The 21,945-nt window shown below is 56.9% G+C and overlaps 2 protein-coding genes across 2 annotated transcripts in view; both read right to left on the reverse strand.

Moving 5' to 3' along the window:
- LOC132229156 (keratin-associated protein 27-1) overlaps positions 1-21,945 on the reverse strand; it is a 350,231-nt gene that overhangs the window by 143,400 nt on the left and 184,886 nt on the right. The gene's annotated exons all lie outside the window — the stretch shown is intronic.
- Positions 1-21,945, reverse strand: part of GRIK1 (glutamate ionotropic receptor kainate type subunit 1) — a 106,071-nt gene that overhangs the window by 1,451 nt on the left and 82,675 nt on the right. The window contains exons 13-15 of the mRNA XM_059685904.1: positions 16,021-16,238; positions 6,387-6,612; positions 2,777-3,027 (exon numbers count right to left, since the gene is read on the reverse strand). Of these exons, the coding sequence (XP_059541887.1) occupies positions 2,777-3,027; positions 6,387-6,612; positions 16,021-16,238 (695 nt within the window). The remainder of the gene's footprint in view (positions 1-2,776; positions 3,028-6,386; positions 6,613-16,020; positions 16,239-21,945) is intronic.

Genomic DNA, 21,945 nt, shown 5'->3' on the forward strand with positions numbered 1-21,945 from the left:
GTGCTTTTGCAAAGCGGCACCCCATTCGGTTCCACAGAAGAGCTGATACTGGCAATGCCTGCCTCTGCCTTCTTGCCCGTCCTCTCCCAGGGAGTGAATCCATGCAGCCGGCCGGGGAGCCAGAGCAGCGAGCGAGGGCACGATGCTCAGAAGAGATTGCTCCCGAGCAGCTCTGTCCTGTGAGTGGGAGCAGCTCTGTCCTGAGTGGGTGTCCCCGGGACCGTGGCTGGTGTGAGTGGGTGTCCCCGGGACCGTGGCTGGTGTGAGTGGGTGTCCCCGGGACCGTGGCTGGTGTGAGGGGGTGTCCCCGGGACCGTGGCTGGTGTGAGGGGGTGTCCCCGGGACCGTGGCTGGTGTGAGTGGGTGTCCCCGGGACCGTGGCTGGTGTGAGGGGGTGTCCCCGGGACCGTGGCTGGTGTGAGGGGGTGTCCCCGGGACCGTGGCTGGTGTGAGTGGGTGTCCCCGGGACCGTGGCTGGTGTGAGGGGGTGTCCCCGGGACCGTGGCTGGTGTGAGTGGGTGTCCCCGGGACCGTGGCTGGTGTGAGTGGGGGTCCCCGGGACCGTGGCTGGTGTGAGGGGGTGTCCCCGGGACCGTGGCTGGTGTGAGGGGGTGTCCCTGGGACCGTGGCTGGTGTGAGGGGGTGTCCCCGGGACCGTGGCTGGTGTGAGGGGGGGTCCCTGGGACCGTGGCTGGTGTGAGGGGGTGTCTCCAGGACTGTGGCTGGTGTGAGGGGGTGTCCATGGGACTGTGGCTGGTGTGAGGGGGTGTCTCTTGAACCGTGGCTGACTGAGCCCTGCTGTCCAGGGAAGGGTGACCAGCCGGCTTCCCTGTGACACCAGAGGCTCTGTTCCGTTTCGTGGTCACAGTCTGAACCTTTAAGATCTGAGCGTCTGTGAGTCTCTGTCCTATAATCCATCTGACGAGTGAAGAGGGTTGGAGTGGAAGGAGCGTTGTTACCGAGTCAGAATGGAGACGGGGCCCCCTGGGGAGCGGGATCGGCAGGACCTGAGGGAGAGGGAGGGAGGGAGGGAGAGATGAAACCCATCCCACAGAACCGGCATTTTGTCGTCACGCTTTGCCCAGGTGAACGTCTGAATCTACTTTTTCAGGAAACAGCGGCTTAATTCTAAGGCATGAAGACAGGACTGAGGGACGCGGGTGGGAGAGCAGATCCTGCAAACACGCCCCGCGGAGCCCACGCCCTCAGGCCATTTCCAAGAGCCGTGCCCTCGGTCTCCAGCGTTGAACAGAGCGCGTGAGCTTCGCTCTCCTGGGGATGGGGACGGGGCAGGGAGTGACGGTCGCTTACGCTCCGCTCCGCGGATACGAAGAGCATCGTGACACCGATTAGGAGGGGAATTCCACCGGGAGCACCTTTCTTTCTAAGCCGATTACAGTGTGAGCGATGGTGTGTCCGCATGCTCTCGCCTCTCGAGCTGATCTGCCACCTTCTACATCCCGGACGGGGTGGTCCCGAGCGGAGCGGCCGACGGGTTGCTTACACGGAGTTGGTGCAGCACACACACAGCCTCGCAGGCAGAGGCAAGGAGGAGACGGAGAAACACGAATACGCCAGAAGCGACGCTGAGCACGCGATGACGTCACAGCCAGCACAGCGGGCACGCGTGAGCCGCACAGCAAAGCGTGACACGGGCGCCCACCAACAGGACGTCCGAGAGCGAGTTGAAGGTTAAACCAGGCCGGCTCCCTCTTTTCGGAAAGACAGTCTCCCTGGGAGGCCCAGGACGGGGCTCAGGGCTCTCGCAGCCGCCTGGGGACTGGGGGCACGTTTTCCTGATGAAGCCTGTTATCCTCAACCCCTAACCCCCCCGCCCGCCCCCCAGATCAGGGAGCTGCGGGAGCTCCCGCGAAAGGCAAGTGAGATAGAGCGAGATTCGGCAGGAACGGCCACCACGTTTGCAGAGCCCGGGCCCAGTGGGGGGCTGGAGCCCCCGTTCAGAATGATTAAGGATTCGAAGGCCTGACAGCGGAGCGTCAAGCCAGCCCTGCAAGGAGCAGCACCTGTGACTCCGCGGTGGCCGGTGGCCCGTACCCCGCGAGCCGGCAGCTTGTTTACTCTCGTCTGTTTGTGAAGGAACCATCGTAACCACAGTCGTCCTCCCAGAGGCCTGTACGCTCCTGTGTGATTTCCGTCAAAAATAACAACCACAGGAAACCATGGCTGACGGCTGAAGGCAACCTTCATCCTAACTGCGATTTGGAAAATAGTGTCTCACACGTTTTCTCGCCATTCGGGTGGCTCATCGTGCCCCTGGCCAAGGCAATGCACGGGCGCTGTCCTTTCTGGTCAGACCCCGAGGGGTCCACGCTCAGGTTGGAGACACTGTGTTTGCATCTGTACATAAATCGCTTTGCATGGCCGCGTGGCTCAGCACGGGCCTGAGGGAGGTGCTGCTTCCCTCATGGACCGGCTTTATTCCGTCCTCGCTCATCTGAGGCGCAGGTCTCGCTGCAGAAGCGACGGAGCCTGCATTCCTTCCCTTCGCTCAGAGAAGCGCTCACTGGATGCCACCTGCACGGCTGCCCTCGTCCCCTCGTCCACGGCCACGGCCATGTCCACGTCCACGTCCACGGCAGAGGAAGGCCAGCAGCCCTGCCAGGGACGCGGCAGATCTTCGCTCTAACTCAGCAATGGCGCTTCTGGGCATCGAAGTCCACAGACCGTTACGGAAAGGGGCGCACGCCCCCCAGGTCCCCCAACTCGCGACGGTAACCCAGACCGCAGGAGCCCAGGCCCGGGAGCAGGGGCTCACCTGCTGGGCGTCGCTGCTCCCGCGGGACGTGTACAGGAACTCGCCCACGGCCACGAACACCGCCAGCACCAGGCCGGCTGCCAGCACCACGAAGATGCCGCCGATGCTCTCCACGTCCAGGGCGCTGGCCTCCTGGCCGTCCTCCTCGGGGCAGCCGCGGCCTCGCCACCACTTCTCCTTCATGCTGTGCAGCTTCCCCTCCTCCTGCAGCTGCAGGATGGCGATGGTGACCCTGTCCCGGAGTGGGGAGCCTGGGGGCACAGGGAGGGAGTGAGGGACCCTGTCCCGGAGTGGGGAGCCTGGGGGCACAGGGAGGGAGTGAGGGACTCTGTCCCGGAGCGGGGAGCCTGGGGGCACAGGGAGGGAGTGAGGGACCCTGTCCCGGAGCGGGGAGCCTGGGGGCACAGGGAGGGAGTGAGGGACCCTGTCCTGGAATGGGGGGGGCGGGGGAGCGGGGAGCCTGGGGGCACAGGGGGAGCGAGTGAGGGACCCTGTCCTGGAATGGGGGGGCGGGGGAGCGGGGAGCCTGGGGGCACAGGGGGAGCGAGTGAGGGACCCTGTCCTGGAATGGGGGGGTGGGGGAGTGGGGGGCCTGGGGGCACAGGGGAGGGAGTGAGGGACCCTGTCCCGGAATGGGGGGGCGGGGGAGCAGGGGTGCGGGGGGCACAGGGAGGAAGTGAGGGACCCTGTCCCGGAATGGGGGGCGGGGGGGCGGGGGGAGCGGGGGGCCTGGGGGACCACTGGGCGGAGGGAGGGTGGTCTCACAGTGACCGTCCGACTGTGGCTGACAGGAACCTCCACCCTGACTGGCCAAGGGCACAAACGCTCAAGCCTGTACTTCGAAGGCTGAGGTGAACCCTTGTCCACAGTGTCTGTCCCTTTTATTTATTTTTTAAAATTTTTATTATATTTTAAAACCTATTGTTATTGATTTCAGAGAGGAAGGGAGAGGGAGAGAGAGAGAAACATCAATGACGAGAGGGAATCACTGACCGGCTGCCTCCTGCACGCCCCTCACTGGAGACCGAGCCCACAACCCGGGCCTGTGCCCTGACCGGGGTCCAGCCGTGACCCCCTGGCTCCTAGGTCGACGCTCAGCCACGGAGCCACAGCAGCCGGGCAAGCAGGGAATGTTCTAGATCCGAATAGATTTCATCTTCAGTTTCTGTTGTTGCTGCTTAAATGGCCTGAGTGACACTGGCCGTGCACGTGGGTGCACACGGCTCACCCTGAAGAGCAGCTGATCTCGCTTAACCGTCGATTCCTCATGGAGGAAACACCCCACAATCCGTCCCACAGCCGCTTCCCGCCGGAGGCCCTCTCTCTGAGGCCCCATCGGCCCCAGCCTCCCTCCACAGCCTGTGGGGTGACAGCGCGATGGGCTCGCGGCCCGATGACAAGCCCCCAAATGCGTGCTTCTCACCCGCGAGGGAAGGCACCCCCACTCTGGCGTGTGCGTCCGGATGGGTGCCGATGGCCGAGACCTGGCTGAACTGCTCGCTCACATCTTTCTAGCAAAAAAGTGATTCCTCCAGGCCGCCTCCCGCACGGGGCGCAGGGACACTCAAAGGGCCGCGTGCATTCAGGGGTTTGGAGACAGAGCCCCTGGCTCCACCCCCCCCCCCGCCCCCAGAAACACTGGCTTCAGAGTGACGTTCCACTCAGTGAGGAAACAGCCATCCAAAGGCTCCTCCCACAGGCACAGTTCACAGCTGGGGGGACCCACTTTGTCATTTTCTATCCTTATTGCCAGGCAGGGGGTTTGGGGGGCAAAGGGGGGTGCGCACAGGCGGTTGAGGTGGGGTAAAGGGCGGAAGACGGAAGGATAAGAGGTCAAGTTTCCAGTTTTATAGTTTAGTCCACAGACAGTCCACCTGAGGAAGGGCAGGTGCTCCTCTAAGGACACGCAGAGTATTTTACACCCAATCGCAAGGTTTTGTTTTTGTTTTTTTTAAGATTTTTTAAAATTGATTTTCACAGAGAGAGCAAGGGAGGGGGGGAGAGAGAAACATTGATGTGAGAGTGAAACACCCATCAGCTGCCTCCTGCACACCCCTCTACGGGAATCGAATTAAGCCCACAACCCAGGCATGTGCCCCACCCGGAGTTTTAAGGTAGAAAAAGTACACAGGCACGTGTAGGAACGGGAAAATAACGCCGAGGAAATTAACCAGAAGATGTTCTCGTTAAGACCTTTGGGGTAAAATAATAGAAACCTACAGGCTCAACCAGACACTAGAACGTGAATAATAGAAACCTACAGGCTCAACCAGACACTAGAACGTGAATAATAGAAACCTACAGGCTCAACCAGACACTAGAATGTGAATAATAGAAACCTACAGGCTCAACCAGACACTAGAACTTGAATAATAGAAACCTACAGGCTCAACCAGACACTAGAACTTGAATAATAGAAACCTACAGGCTCAACCAGACACTAGAACGTGAATAATAGAAACCTACAGGCTCAACCAGACACTAGAACGTGAATAATAGAAACCTACAGGCTCAACCAGACACTAGAACGTGAATAATAGAAACCTACAGGCTCAACCAGACACTAGAACTTGAATAATAGAAACCTACAGGCTCAACCAGACACTAGAACGTGAATAATAGAAACCTACAGGCTCAACCAGACACTAGAACGTGAATAATAGAAACCTACAGGCTCAACCAGACACTAGAACCTGAATAATAGAAACCTACAGGCTCAACCAGACACTAGAACGTGAATAATAGAAACCTACAGGCTCAACCAGACACTAGAACGTGAATAATAGAAACCTACAGGCTCAACCAGACACTAGAACGTGAATAATAGAAACCTACAGGCTCAACCAGACACTAGAACGTGAATAATAGAAACCTACAGGCTCAACCAGACACTAGAACGTGAATAATAGAAACCTACAGGCTCAACCAGACACTAGAACGTGAATAATAGAAACCTACAGGCTCAACCAGACACTAGAACGTGAATAATAGAAACCTACAGGCTCAACCAGACACTAGAACCTGAATAATAGAAACCTACAGGCTCAACCAGACACTAGAACGTGAATAATAGAAACCTACAGGCTCAACCAGACACTAGAACGTGAATAATAGAAACCTACAGGCTCAACCAGACACTAGAACGTGAATAATAGAAACCTACAGGCTCAACCAGACACTAGAACGTGAATAATAGAAACCTACAGGCTCAACCAGACACTAGAACGTGAATAATAGAAACCTACAGGCTCAACCAGACACTAGAACGTGAATAATAGAAACCTACAGGCTCAACCAGACACTAGAACGTGAATAATAGAAACCTACAGGCTCAACCAGACACTAGAACGTGAATAATAGAAACCTACAGGCTCAACCAGACACTAGAACGTGAAAGGAGTAGTGACTTCACAGTTTACGCGGTTACGTGTCTGGGACTGAAGACGCCAAACAGGCCTCTGACCTAGGGGGCGTTTGCCTCAGCGATCAGTCCACTCAGGCCTTGGAGACCTGGAAGGTGGAGCAGATTTCCCGAGCCCACTTCCCGCCACGCTCCCTGCCACGCTCCCTGCCATGCCCCACGGTGCCCGCGCCCTCCTCAGCCTCTTACCCATCGGGGTCCCCACGCCGTAGCCCTTGGAGTCGATGAGGCCCCCGATCTGCGTGAGGCTGCAGTTCCTCTGGGTCACGTACTCGATGCTGGTCGACTCCATGAGCAGCGCGTAGTCGGCGGTGAGCACGCGCTGGATGCCGTCCTCGCTGCTCCTCACCAGGGCCGTCTGCTGCCGGCTGCCCATGAAGGCCCACATCTTCTCGTAGGTGGAGATCCTGGACTTCTGCAGGGACAGGGAGGGGCCGGTGGTTCAAACAGTGCAGGGGAGACCTTCGCCCTCGGGAGGGAAACCCCGTGCAGGTCCTGGGCCTGCAGGTGGGTCGCCAAGAACCACCCAGCTCCCTGCCGGCCCAGGCGGGAGGCGCGAAGGGGCTGCTTGGTCATCGGTGCTTCTGTGGGTCTCAGTGAGGGAAGCGACGGGGCGGCTCATAATCTGACTAGAGGCCTGGTGCACAGGTGGGGTCCTGCGGCCTGGCTGGCAATCGGGCCCATTGGGGCCACGGGAGGTTGGCTGTGGGAGCGCACTGACCACCAGGGGGAAACTCCTGTGTTGAGCGTCTGCCCCCTGGTGGTCAGTGCGTGTCACAGCGACCAGTTGGTTGGTCCCTTAGGCTTTTATATATACAGATAGACAGGGCACCTGGGTTGATCTGAAAAGTGATCATATTATTTTAGATCTTAGAACACACACACTTCTGTGCAAGGGGTTAAGCTTCTCATATGTGAATAGGGGTTAAGTTTTTCTTAAATTTCCTTTCAAGGCCTGTGCGAAGCAATGGAGGAGGTGACTCAGCTGTGAATCCAGCAAGCAGAACCCATAGGCAGGGTCAGGCTGACCCGTCAGGAGTCAAACCATCATTTCACCCACCTCATCTCATCGCCATCATCTCCTCACCATCATCTCATCCACCTCATCTCATCACCATCATCTCATCCACATCATCTCCTCACCATCATCTCATCCACCTCATCTCCTCACCATCATCTCATCCACATAATCTCATCACCATTATCTCATACACATCATCTCATCACCATTATCTCATCCGCCTCATCTCCTCACCATCATCTCCTCACCATCATCTCATCCGCCTCATCTCCTCACCATCATCTCCTCACCATCATCTCATCCGCCTCATCTCCTCACCATCATCTCCTCGCCATCATCTCCTCACCATCATCTCCTCACCATCATTTCATCCACATCATCTCCTCACCATCATCTCCTAACCATCATCTCATCTGCCTCATCTCCTCACCATCATTTCATCCACATCATCTCCTTACCATCATCTCCTCACCATCATCTCCTCACCATCATCTCATCCGCCTCATCTCCTCACCATCATCTCCTCACCATCATCTCCTCGCCATCATCTCCTCACCATCATCTCATCCACCTCATCTCATCGCCATCATCTCATCCACATCATCTCATCACCATTATCTCATCCACCTCATCTCCTCACCATCATCTCATCACCATTATCTCATACACATCATCTCATCACTATTATCTCATCCGCCTCATCTCCTCACCATCATCTCCTCACCATCATCTCATCCGCCTCATCTCCTCACCATCATCTCCTCACCATCATCTCATCCGCCTCATCTCCTCACCATCATCTCCTCGCCATCATCTCCTCACCATCATCTCATCACCATTATCTCATACACATCATCTCATCACCATTATCTCATACACATCATCTCATCACCATTATCTCATCTGCCTCATCTCCTCACCATCATCTCATCCGCCTCATCTCCTCACCATCATCTCCTCACCATCATCTCATCCGCCTCATCTCCTCACCATCATCTCCTCGCCATCATTTCATCCACATCATCTCCTTACCATCATCTCCTCACCATCATCTCCTCACCATCATCTCATCCGCCTCATCTCCTCACCATCATTTCATCCACATCATCTCCTTACCATCATCTCCTCACCATCATCTCCTCACCATCATCTCATCCGCCTCATCTCCTCACCATCATCTCCTCACCATCATCTCCTCGCCATCATCTCCTCACCATCATCTCATCCACCTCATCTCATCGCCATCATCTCATCCACATCATCTCATCACCATTATCTCATCCGCCTCATCTCCTCACCATCATCTCCTCACCATCATCTCATCCGCCTCATCTCCTCACCATCATCTCCTCACCATCATCTCATCCGCCTCATCTCCTCACCATCATCTCCTCACCATCATCTCCTCGCCATCATCTCCTCACCATCATCTCCTCACCATCATCTCATCCACATCATCTCATCGCCATCATCTTGTCGCCTGATGACTAAGGACAATCGCTGACGTCCATGGACCCCCCAGCCTGCTTGTAGCTGTATCCCGTCCCCAGCCTCCCCCAGCCCCGTCCCCTTACAGGCCTGTCCCCTGCACCTGCTGGAAGGCAGGGGTTGATGCTGTATGCGCCTGTCTTCTTGGTGGGCTGGCCTTGTCAGTACATGCCTGATGGGATGCCACCTGCCTTTGTGGTTGGACACAGTGACCAGTGGCTCGCGCCCCCGGGGTCTCCCGGTGACAGAAGGAAGACCTTGGCATCAGTGAAAGGGGTAGCTGACGAGCTGTGGGCATTACAGCGAGTCCTCGAGGCCCCGGGCTCACCCAGGACGGGACTCACCGACCCCCCGGCCCCTCAGCCGGCCCCTCAGCGGCCTCACGGACGTCACACTTCCGGGCTCACCCTGCCCCGCGGGCCTGTGCTGGGAGCGGCCGCCTCCGCTCCGTTTCTGAAAGGCCCGCATTCACGCTCACCTTTTCTAGAAAACGCCGAATACAAACGTTCTTTGCAAATGAAAATTCAGGTCAGAAAACGCTTACACACGTGTTTATGTGCCTTTTACAGATACATTCAATTTTTAATTGGAACCAGATTTTAGGTGATGAAGACCGAGCATTTTATTTCAAAGTGTTCTGTGCTTTTGCCTTTTCCCTCATTCTTCGTTTTTGGGGATAGATTTAATAATAAGCCACACCTGTGATGTATTATATACACACCTGCATATTCCTCTGTCCACTATCCTCTTTCCTTGTTAAAATATACTGCCTACGTTTCCATATTGCTTAGCTGTGGACTCTCTATTCTTTCGAATGGCGATCTGTGACTACCATGTTACAGTCGACTGTAATTTCCATAGTGCCCCCCCCCCCCATCTGTCTTCCTTTGTATCAACACTCCCTCCGCTTCTTTGCGAGATGAGACTTGATGGGAGTCACTGGTAGTTCCACGCTGACGCCACTGTCACCCTCGAACCGGGGCCCACACACCAGCCAGCGGCTCGGCGGGCACAGGCGACGAGCTCAGGAGGGCGAAGGGCTGAGAACCGGCGTGGGGCCCACTCCGCGTGGCCGCGTTCGTGCTTCTTCCCGGGCTCCCCGGGCGCCTGCCTCTAGTTCAGACCGAGGTCGACGCTGTCGGCTTCACGCGTCAGGAGAGGACGGTGGCTCCGTCTGGAGAGCCTGGGGGAAGGTCTTGTGAGACAAGGGACACTTCAGTAAACAGTCCCCACAGACACCGCGCTTCACGGGCGCCATTCGCTCACGACGGCCGTGAGTCCTCCACCCGCAGGCGCTGCGAATCGACCCCGTGGCCAGGACAGCGGGGCCGTGGGTCAGGCCGCTTCCTGCCCTGCGACTCTGGCGCAACCCTCCGATGCTGCTGAGGTGCCAGCCGAGCGGCCGTGCGAGGGGGGTTGGGGGGGGCAGCTGTCCTGGGCAAAGCCGGGCACATCATTCTCCGCCAGGAAACTGCCTTCAGGGGGAATCGTTGTTTTAGAAGCATGAAACGCTGACGCTGCCAAAGACTTGAGAAATGGGCTCATTGAAACGGCCGCGTTTACACATTTACGGAGGACGGAGGTTCGGACAGGAGGCGGGGACGTCAGGAAGGCGGCGGACGTCAGCGGAGACCGAGAAGGAAAGGCGGACACCGTCGCTCTCTCCTCGGCGGCGACTGTGCCACAGGCCCCGTGGTTGCAGGTGCCGGGCACCAGGTGCGACGGGTAAACCATCTGTGAATTCGGGAGCGGGAGACGGTCTCGGGTCGGAAAGAACCTCCATTTCAGGGGCACGTCCCTCGAATGCTTCATCTACTCAGATTCACCCCTTTCCTCACCCAGGTCGTGGGGTCTGCACGGAAGCTGTGATCCTGTTGGTCGCAGCGTGAATTACTACACCGTCCTGTGCCTGAAGACAGTATCGATCCAGGAACACCTGTGTGCACTGGTCACGTCTCCGCAGCTGCCCACTAACACTGGGACGTTATTGTATTGACCTTTGTCATCCTATCAAAGGTGATCTGATAAATGGGGTAGATATATCCATGTGAACAAACAAAATACCAAAAACACACTGTAAGATCTCCAACATGCTTTCACTTTAAGTAAATCCTGATTTAAGAAAACCTTAAAAAGTAACCAAACACCTGGCTGGTGTGGCTCAGTGGTTGAGCATCAACCTATGAACCAGGAGGTCACGGCTTGATCCCCGGTCAGGGCACAGGCCTGGGTTGCGGGCTCGATCCCCAGTGTGCGGCGTGCAGGAGGCAGCCGATCCATGATTCTCTCCCATCACTGATGTTTCTCTCTCTATCTCTCCCTCTCCCTTCCTCTCTGAAAATCAATAAAAACATACTAAAAAATAAAAAAAAAGTCCACCAAAGACATGGAGATCAGCTATGTAGACATCCAAACTCGTGAACTAGATCAGGGATGAGTAGCTGCCCTGAAAACAACCATTTCCTCTAACACATGATTAAATATGTTATTTCACCGAGTAAATTTCGTAGTGTTTCCAAAACAGGATTTACTACATAAAATCCACTTGGCAGGGAGGGCGGCCAGCGGGAGACACGGTGTCTGTGCCAGGAGGCCCCCGTCTTTGTCTGTAAGGTACCCACTGCGTCCGACGGCGCCTGGTCTCAGGTTGATGGAAAGTAATGCCAATGGCCGAACCCCAAGGCTGGAGACAGTCCCGCGTTCCCTTTAAAACCCCTCAGTGGGCGTAGGCCCCTTGGCGAAGACATTTTTCACGGGTTTCTTCTGTCTGGAGTTGGAGATTGGTCCATTACGGGCAATGCACTCGGCTTTGAAAAAGGTTAACTCGAACTGACCTCATGGATTTCCTCCCAAACACACACATCTTTAACCCACAGGGTTCCCCTTTCAGACACGGAGGGTGGCGTTAGGAGGGTGCCATTGGGAGGGTGCCATTGGGAGGGTGCCATTGGGAGGGTGACATTGGGAGGGTGCCATTGGGAGGGTGCCATTGGGAGGGTGACGTTGGGAGGGTGGTGTTGGGAGGGTGACATTGGGAGGGTGCCATTGGGAGGGTGCCATTGGGAGGGTGCCATTGGGAGGGTGACATTGGGAGGGTGCCATTGGGAGGGTGACATTGGGAGGGTGCCATTGGGAGGGTGACATTGGGAGGGTGCCATTGGGAGGGTGCCATTGGGAGGGTGCCATTGGGAGGGTGACGTTGGGAGGGTGGTGTTGGGAGGGTGACATTGGGAGGGTGCCATTGGGAGGGTGACATTGGGAGGGTGACATTGGGAGGGTGCCATTGGGAGGGTGCCATTGGGAGGGTGGTGTTGGGAGGGTGACATTGGGAGGGTGGTGTTGGGAGGGTGACATTGGGAGGGTGACATTGGGAGGGTGGTGTTGGGAGGGTGACATTGGGAGGGTGGTGTTGGGAGGGTGACATTGGGAGGGTGGTGTTGGGAGGGTGACATTGGGAGGGTGACATTGGGAGGGTGGTGTTGGGAGGGTGACATTGGGAGGGTGGTGTTGGGAGGGTGACATTGGGAGGGTGGTGTTGGGAGGGTGACATTGGGAGGGTGACATTGGGAGGGTGGTGTTGGGAGGGTGACATTGGGAGGGTGGTGTTGGGAGGGTGACATTGGGAGGGTGGTGTTGGGAGGGTGACATTGGGAGGGTGACATTGGGAGGGTGGTGTTGGGAGGGTGACATTGGGAGGGTGGTGTTGGGAGGGTGACATTGGGAGGGTGGTGTTGGGAGGGTGACATTGGGAGGGTGGTGTTGGGAGGGTGGTGTTGGGAGGGTGACATTGGGAGGGTGGTGTTGGGAGGGTGACATTGGGAGGGTGACATTGGGAGGGTGGTGTTGGGAGGGTGACATTGGGAGGGTGACATTGGGAGGGTGCCATTGGGAGGGTGCCATTGGGAGGGTGGTGTTGGGAGGGTGACATTGGGAGGGTGGTGTTGGGAGGGTGACATTGGGAGGGTGACATTGGGAGGGTGGTGTTGGGAGGGTGACATTGGGAGGGTGACATTGGGAGGGTGGTGTTGGGAGGGTGACATTGGGAGGGTGGTGTTGGGAGGGTGACATTGGGAGGGTGACATTGGGAGGGTGGTGTTGGGAGGGTGACATTGGGAGGGTGGTGTTGGGAGGGTGACATTGGGAGGGTGCCATTGGGAGGGTGACATTGGGAGGGTGACATTGGGAGGGTGGTGTTGGGAGGGTGACATTGGGAGGGTGGTGTTGGGAGGGTGACATTGGGAGGGTGGTGTTGGGAGGGTGGTGTTGGGAGGGTGACATTGGGAGGGTGGTGTTGGGAGGGTGACATTGGGAGGGTGGCGTTAGGAGGGTGGTGTTGGGAGGGTGGTGTTGGGAGGGTGACATTGGGAGGGTGGTGTTGGGAGGGTGGTGTTGGGAGGGTGCCATTGGGAGGGTGGCGTTAGGAGGGTGGTGTTAGCGGGGCCTTTGAAACATGAGCTCACAGGTCTGCCATGAAGACTGCCTCACACCCAGACACCGAGAAATGCCCCCAGTCGTGTGCTCCCCGGAATAGCTGCTTCTGTTGGAAGCGCCCCCACCCCGCGCCCGCTCACTGCTCTGGCCCAGGAGGCAGGGATCTGCCCTATTAAGGGGTCGATGGCACCTCACCCCCCACCCCCCCGGGAGGAGTGACAGAGGTCGGGAGCCCGTGCCCCTCAGCTGGCCAAAGTCCCCCCCCCCCCCAAGGCAGAAAGGACAAGTCTGTTACGAATCTTTTTAAATCCTCACCTGGGGATGTTTTCCCACTGAGTTTTAGAGAGAGGTAAAGGGAGAGGGAGGGACAGAGAGAGAGAAACATCGATGAGAGAGGGACACACTGATTGGTTGTCCCACACGCACCCCAACCAGGACCGGGCGCCTGCAACCGAGGTACCTGCCCTTGACCAGAATCGCACCGGGACCCTTCATTCCCAGGCCAGCGCCCTATCCACTGAGCCAAACCAGCCAGGGCTTTTTTTCTTAAAAAATTGTCTTTTATTGATTGATTTCAGAGAGGAAGGGAGAGAGAGAGAGAGAGGAGAGAGAGAGAGAGAGAGAGAGAGAGAGAGAGAGAGAGAGAGAAACATCAATGATGAGAGAGAATCATTGATCAGCTGCCTCCTGCACGCCCCCCACTGGGGATCAAGCCCGTAACCCGGGCCTGTGTCCTGACCAGGAATCCAACCCTGACCTCCTGGCTCCTAGGTCGATGCTCAGCCCCTGAGCTACAAACTGATGGCTCTTCGTGTTTTCTAAGGTGCTGTGGTGGCCCGGCTGGTGTGGCTCAGTGGTTGAGCATCGACCTATGAACCAGGAGGTCACGGTTCGATTCCCGGTCAGGGCACAGGCCGGGGTTGAGGGCTCCATCCCCAGTAGGGGGCGTGCAGAAGGCAGCCGATCCATGATTCTCTCTCATCATGGATGTTTCTCTCTCTCCCTCTCCCTTCCTTTCTTCCTAAAAATCAATAAATGCATATTAAAAAAATAAAGAGTCCAGTAATTAATTAATGGTGTGACGCGGAGGAAGAGGGGGCCCTGGTGTTGGGAGAACTTCCTTTAACGTTGAAATGCCTCCCTCCCCTCGTCCTTCCTGCTGGTCCGCGGGTGACCGTCCCCCTCTGACCCAATAGCTGTCGGATCAGCCACAGCATCAGGGCCTGAGGGTGTCAGGCTCAAGGGGCGTCACCCCTGAGCCACACGGCCTTCGTCGAGCTTGTCTTCGTCGGCCGGGACCCGGCTGCCCCTCCACAGCCCCGTGGGCGCGCGTGGGACTGAGGGTACGATTCTTCCCGGTTCTCACGTGTGAGCGCGGCCCCTGGGGACCAGGGTGGTTGTTCCCTGCGCACCCCCCCCCCCAGGGGACAGCGAGGCCCCTGGTCTCAGACCCCGCGCGGCCCTCCCCCGAGTCACGCAGGGGAGAGTGGGAGTCGCGGGAGCTGTATTACAAAAAGCACAACTGAAGTTTGATTTTGTTTCATGTGGAAAATAAGATATCGCAGACCTGCACTCCCAGGGCGCCCTGCCTGCAAGAACAGCAAGTTTACGGGGAAAAGTCGATGGGTTTTGATGGAAACTTTAGCGAGTGTTTCCTGGCCCCGTTTTTCATGGAGAAACTTCGTTAAGAGCATCGAGGGCCAGTGCAGGGGTCAGTGGGTTTCTCTGCTCCTGGGTTTTGGTAATTTCTATCGTCCTCCCCTCCTGGCAGCTGCCTGCGTTTTATTTATTTGCTTTTCAAAGCTGTAAAACCATGTGGAATCGAGAAAACAAAGAGGCAAGATTTTGCCAAAGGGATATACACACAGGGTGTCCCCCCAGACGTATACACACACTTGGAATAATTACAGAGGCAGAGTTTTATCAAAGCACATTTCATCCAGCCCGTCCATGGCTCTCTCATCACTTATGTTTCCATCTCCCTCTCCCTCTCCTTTCCTCCCTGAAATCAATAAAAATATATTAAAAAATACACTTCACTGTCAATATCGAGCTGCCTGCTGGTCAAGTGTGTATACATCTTGGGGGGACAGCCTGCGTGTGTGTTTTCCTGGGAACAGAAGGCCCTGCTCCCCGTGTGCGACGGGAAATGCCGCTTGTCAGGCGTTCCTGTGCCTGAGGGGCGGGGCCGGGGGGGCAGGTGGGGGCGGGGGGCAGGCAAGGGGCAGCTCTTCTCATTCCTCCAGCAGCTGGCGGAGGGGGGTGGTGGTGACCGAGAGAGAAGGGGGCGGGGGCATCGCTGATGTGGAGTCAGGTCGGCTTGGGGGGCCCCGTGCCGTGGCTGCGTCACTCAGGGATTCGGGGTGCGGGGTCGGGGGGAGACCCTGGGACATGCGTTTAGGACCCAGAGCGGGGGACCCTGACGCTGTCTGACAGCGCACCTCCCTCCAGGGGAAACTAAATCGGGTTCAGCCCTCGCTCTTTTTTTGCAAATAAATTCCTTCTTGATACACAGGGTTGCTGGGCTGCAAGCCAACTTGTGAATCGAGGGACTTGCCACAGTGTCTCCTCCTGCCTGGACTCCGTGTCCCCGTACGAGGTCGGAACGTGTCCCCCAAACTCACACGTGAAAGCTCCAACTCCCGGGGCGGGGGGGGGGGGCATCAGGAGGCCAGGCTTGGGGAGGCGCTCACGGCCCGAGCGGAACCAGTGCCCTGATGGCCAAGGGGCCACGGACGTCGCTGTATGTCCCCCGGGGGCACATGGCCACCCACATTCTTATTCTCCTAAAGAACTGCCCAGCATCTGGCTCCCAGGGGGGCTCTCTCACCACCCCCCCCCGCCCGCCCGGCCGGGGCGCCACGGCGACCGCCCGCCTCTCACCTTGAAGAATGCCACGGTGGAGCCGTCCCGGACGGCGCCATACTCGATCCTGGTTTGCTTGGCCAGGTCGTCGGCCGAGCCGATGGGGGCCTCCATTCTCTCCACGGTCAGGAAGGCGGCCAGGTTGGCCGTGTAGGACGAGAGGACGACGAGGGCGAAGCACCACCAGCTGCCGGCGAGGATCCTGGTGGACAGCGCCTTGGGCAGGAGCTCCGACCCTGGGGGCACCGGGGTGGGCGTCACAGCGTCAGGAGGACCCGGGCTGGGCGGGTCCCGGGGTTAATGCATTTTTGTGGCATAAACGTCGTGAATTCATCAAGCGCTTACCCTGACATGTGGGTACAATTCATGCATTTTTTTTTTAAAGAAAACGGAGGGAAATCTAAGGGATCTTTTATCACAAAGCTCTGCTGCCGCCTGACGTGTGATTTGCTGGCCTCTGAGGCATGAAGTGGTCCCCCCCCCCCCCCCCCGAGATAATCTGCCGCGACCACGCGCGGGGCGAGTGCAGTTCTTGGTTTTGTGGTTGAAAAGCCAACCCCTGACCCGGCTCTGGCTGCTCTAACAGACACGTCGTTGGTGAAATAACACGTTCGAGGTCTCTGACGGCCACGAACGCCCCGAAATGCCAGCGGTTTCCATTTCAGGTTAAAGAGCTCGAGAACCTAACCTGCCGGCCGCTGACCTGAGCGCGAACGGAACCTGGGGTTTTACGGTCGAGTCAGCGAAGGGGCAGCCGGACGGGGGGTGTGTGTGCGGGGGGGGGGGGGGGGGGGGGGGACGCGCGTTTCACTGTCGGACGTTACTGTTCGAGCTGAAAGTACTTTTCCTAATGGAGAGACTGATTTGCCTGAAAAGAATATATTCACCGAAAAGCATAATTTTCGTCCTTGAATTAAATGCCATTTCTTTTTTTTTAAATATATTTTTTATTGATTAAGATATTACATATGTGTCCTTGTCCCCACGTTACCCTCTACCCCCCCCCCCCCGCTCATGCCCTCACCCCCCCGTTGTCCGTGACCATTGGTTAGGCCTATATGCTTGCATATAAGTCCTTTGGTTGATCTTTCCCCCTTACCCCCACCCTCCCCTACCTTCCCTCCGAGGCCCGACAGTCCCATCAATGCCTCTCCGTCTCTGGATCAGCCCTTGTTCATCAGTTTATGTTGTTCATTATATTCCACAAATGAGTGAGATCCTGTGGTATTTATCCGCTCTCCAGTTCCATCCATGCTGTGGCAAATGGTAAGAGTTCCTTTTTCTTCTTCCTCTTCTTAAAGAATACCTTTCAGCATTTCATATAATGCTGGTTTGGTGGTGATGAACTCCTTTAGCTTTTTCTTATCCGTGAAGCTCTTTATCTGACCTTCAATTCTGAATGATAGCTTTGCTGGATAAAGTAATCTTGGTTGTAGGTTCTTGGTATTCATCACTTTGAATATTTCTTGCCACTCCCTTCTGGCCTGCATGGTTTCTGTTGAGAAATCAGCTGACAGTCGTATGGGTATTCCCTTGTAGGTAACTGAGTTTCTTTCTCTTGCTGTTTTTAAGATTCTCTCTTTATCTTTTGCTCTTGGCATTTTAATTATGATGTGTCTTGGTGTGGTCCTCTTTGGATTCCTTTTGTTTGGGGTTCTCTGCGCTTCTTGGACCTGTAAGTCCATTTCTTTCACCAGGTGGGGGAAGTTTTCTGTCATTATTTCTTCAAAAAGGTTTTCAATATCTTGCCCTCTCTCTCCTTCTGGCACCCCTATAATTCTGATGTTGGTACGCTTGAAGCTGTCCCAGAGGTTCCTTACACTATCTTCATATTTTTGGAATCTCTTTTCTTTTTTCTTTTTCAGTTGGGTATTTTTTGTTTCTTTGTATTTCAAATCTTTGACTTGATTCTTGGGATCCTCTTGTCTGCTGTTGGATCTCTGTAAATTATTCTTTATTTCAGTCAGTGTATGCTTAATTTCTAGTTGGTCCTTTTTCATGTCCTCTATGGTCTCACTATACTTATTGAGGGATTCATTAAATTTATCGGCGGTTTCCATAAAATTCTTGAAAAACCTTATAAACGTGGCCTTGAACTCTATATCCAGTTGTTTGCTTTCCTCCGTTTCTGCCATTTGTGACCTTTTTCTTTGTCTCCGCATTTTGGCTGCTTCCCTGTGTTGATAGAGTGGCCCTGCGCGCCAGGTGTCCTGTAGGGCCCAGTGGCTCAGCCTCCCCAGTTACCTGAGGTGGACACTCTTGGTGCCTTGGTTGTTGTAGGATCACTGGGAGGAATTGACCTCCAGGCCAATTGGCTGTGAGAATCAGCTGTGTCTGAAGTGGGAGAACTTCTGTGCTGGAGACACCCTTCTGGGGCAAGACTTGCTTCAGTGGGGCTTTGGTGCTCACTGAGTCTGCTCCCCGAGTGTGTCCCTTATGGATCTGAGGGGTTGCAATCTGACCACTGGGTACAGTGGCTCCTGGATCTAAGGAGGTGCTAATTCAGCCTCTGCCTGAGGCCACACAGCAGGAGCCACGAAGAGGCTCAGCTGTGAAGCAATGCAAGCCGCTGCAGGGCCTTGGGCCTTCTCTTGGAAGTTCCGGGTCTGCCTGGCTCGGCTGCAGTTAGGTACATTCACATGCAAAAGCCTCTGCCGCAGCCTGGGTGGGGCGGGGTCTCAGGGAATCAAAGGGCGGAGCAAAGAGCTATGGCTGATTCTCCGCCCAACCCTAAGGAGTCCCGAGTCTCAGTGACCCGATAATTACTGCAAGCACCTCTGAGGGAAAGCCGCCCTCAAGTTCGCCCGCTGCCCGACAGTGCAGCTTCTCCCGGTATGAGTCCTGGGTCCCCAGAGACTTCCCGGAACCGGAGTTCAGAGCAGTCGGGAGCTTGTGATTCAAAAAGACAGCCGCGTCCTCAGGTGCCACCCGCTTTCCGCGCGCGCGAGCCGCCATACCTCTGCACTTCACCTCCGCAGCTCCTCTGGCTCTCCCTGTGCTTTTCTTTCCTTCTAGTTGTAGAATTTACACTCAGCCAGCCTTCCTGTTGTTCTGGATGATGTCTGCTCTGTCCTTTGAGGTGTTTTTCAATTGTTGTTGGAGGCGGCAATTTCCCGGTGTTTATCTATGCCGCCATCTTAGTTTCTCCCTTCTTTTTCAATCTGTGTGAAGCAAGTCTAAATGCCATTTCTTAATTGTACTCACAGACGGGCTGTTTCCCGGTGAGAACATACATTTTAGTCACCGGAGGCTCCTCGTCTGTGAGTAACACAGGGGCCCTGAGTGTTCACCCAGAACGCCTTGCTCTCCGAAGACAGGGCGTGGGACTGAGCTCGCTTACAAGAGGACAAACATCTATGGAAATTCTCTGGCTCAGGCCGGCGGTGCTCAGCGGCTGAGCGTCGACCTGTGAACCAGGAGGTCAGGGTTCGATTCCCAGTCGGGGCACAGGCCCGGGTTGCGGGCTCGATCCCCAGTGGGGGATGCAGGAGGCAGCCGGTCCGTGACTGTCTCTCATCATGGATGCTTCTCTCTCCCCCCGCAGGGCTCACCCCAGCACCGGCTCCTGCATGGGTTCTGGCCGACCCGCCGGCCTACAGTTCACCGTTGGTTCTGCGCTTAGCGTTTCCTCCAAAACCCGGAGGCGTCGCTGCGCATGCGACCATTTAAACCCCGAGTGGAAGCGTCCCAGAGGGTTAGCCCTCGGCAGGCAGAGCCTCTGGGTTGGGGAATCTGCCCGCTGTGCTGGCGTCTCCACCCTGGCAGTCGGGCCGGAGAGAGGAGCCCGAACTGAGCTACAAGCACACGCGTGGCTCCTCGGGCACAGGCACTGCTCGCCTGGCCCGCAGCGCAGCTCAGTCAGCGGTCGAGGCGGGCAGAGGCCCTGCCTGAGCGACGTTTCCCCCCCCCCCCCCCCGGCCCCGCCCCCATCGGCACCTCCAGGCCCTATTCTCCTTCAGTGAAATAAGCCAGCGCTTCGGCGGCCTGCGCTCCCTCCCTGTGCTTTTCTGTCCGGACCCGGGGCTGACAGTCCCCAGATTTGTAATCGTTTCCAGGAAGTCGCCCCCCGGGACCTGGTGGAGCAGCTGCTGCTGCTGTTTGCGCCTGGTGGTTTGATGGGGTTTCTGTGCCCGGGGAGGGGGGCAGGGAGGGGGCGGGGGCAGAGGGTGGTGGTGGTGGGGGGGGCTCCTGCTTCGTATCTTTGCACTTAATTGACTTCCCAGCCCGGTGGCCGTGGGACAGGAGGTTCGCTTTCCGGTGGGTTATCATTAAAACACCATTTCTTCCGTAAGGTCGCCATGGGAGTAACATGGCGTTAATAAAGGTGTTTCTCAGCGCAGAGGTGGAGGTCTCCGGCTGCAAGTGCACCCTCCTGTGTCTGGATGTGTTTACAGGAGATAAGGCTCCGCGCCATGGCTGTGAAACTGTGATACCGCAGCGGAGCTGGACGACAGCGGCAGCCAACGGCCGACGTGTAAGAAAATACTATAAACTCACGCCGGTGACACTGAAAGTTCGCGGTGATACTTTTGATAAAAAGTCCTGGGAATTAAACGCCATCAGTAGGAAACCACTCTGATTGCACCTAAACCCGGGAGGCGGCCAGGATGGCAATTTCTCAGCATCCCATCGTGGCTGTTACTTTTACGCAACTTTGGGACGTTCACGGCGTCGACGTTCTCTGAGGCCCTCGGCCAGGGCCTCCCTCCCGGGAGACGAGTGCGAACTCAGAGCCCGAGAGGATGGCGCTGGGAAAACAGCCGGGTCAGGGCAGTGTTCGCGGGAGGTGGGATGAGGGTGGGATGAGGGTGGGATGAGCGATGGCACCGCTGGCCCCTCAGGCCTGTGACGCGGACGCCACAGCCAGTCCCGCCCGACTTTCTGCGGGAAAGAGAGCGTCTGGGCGTCACAGTCAGAGGAAACTCATCGGACGGTTTCCGATCGGGGCAGCGCCAGGCTCCTGCCCACGAGAGAGGGCGTGGTGTTCGGCACAGAGGGAGCTGCCTGGCACGGTGCCACACGGGACGGACGGACCGACAGCCGCCAGCACCACACACCCGTCCGCGGGCCCGTGTCACCGGGTGCTCTCAGCTTCTCGGAGAACAGGCGGCGTCTGGGGGGCTGGCAGTCATGGACCTGGGGTCGTGGGGAGCGGCAGACACTGCACCCGCATTTGCTGTGGGAGATGGTGGGCTCCCGGGGAGAGCAGGCGGGAGGCGTGGGGGGCGGGCGCTCTGGTGGGACAGAGGCGGTCACGGTCGCGTGTGCGCTGTGAGCCCGTCTGTATCTTCCATCCGATGCACCAGTTGCTTCTCAAGAGGGCAGGGCGCCTCCTTCCCTACAGCCTTGGGGACGTCCACCTCCAGCCATGGACATGCACGTCAGTCACACAACCAGGAGGAGCCAGCCTCCTTCCAGGGCTTAGACCCCTCCCTCCCCCCGCCCCCCATCAACATGGGTGACACATATGGCTTTTCTGTGGTTGGAGTTGGATGTCCCCACCCCTCTCGGCGACGGTTGCTATGGTTACCAGGTGAGGGAGCTGGCAGAGTGTTACCTGGGAGCTAAGATGAATCCTGTAGTTGGTTGATGGCAATTAAGTGATGGCTTTAGGGAGAATGGAAGTCGTCTTATTTGTCAAAGGCTCCAGGTCCCTCTCAGACCCCCCACCGGCGGAGTTACGGGTGAAAAGAAAAGGCTGTGTCCCCATCTGTGCAGATTTGTAAACGATTCCGCAGGCCTGTGTTTTCCCTTCCCTCCAGGAAAATCCGCCCTCAGCCTCACAGGAGTCTCACTTTAGGCTCAGCACAGAGGCCCCCTGGAGCCACATCTCGGCTCTGCTGCTTCTAGGCCTGATTCTAGGTCTCCAGTCCCAGGCAGTGCCCGCCTGACCCTCTGCTCTCGGGGTTTACCAGGATGGATGCCCACGGACTGTGGGGGGTG

The sequence above is a fragment of the Myotis daubentonii genome, chromosome 3 (genome assembly GCF_963259705.1).
Source record: "Myotis daubentonii chromosome 3, mMyoDau2.1, whole genome shotgun sequence".
NCBI classification, from domain to species: domain Eukaryota; kingdom Metazoa; phylum Chordata; class Mammalia; order Chiroptera; family Vespertilionidae; genus Myotis; species Myotis daubentonii.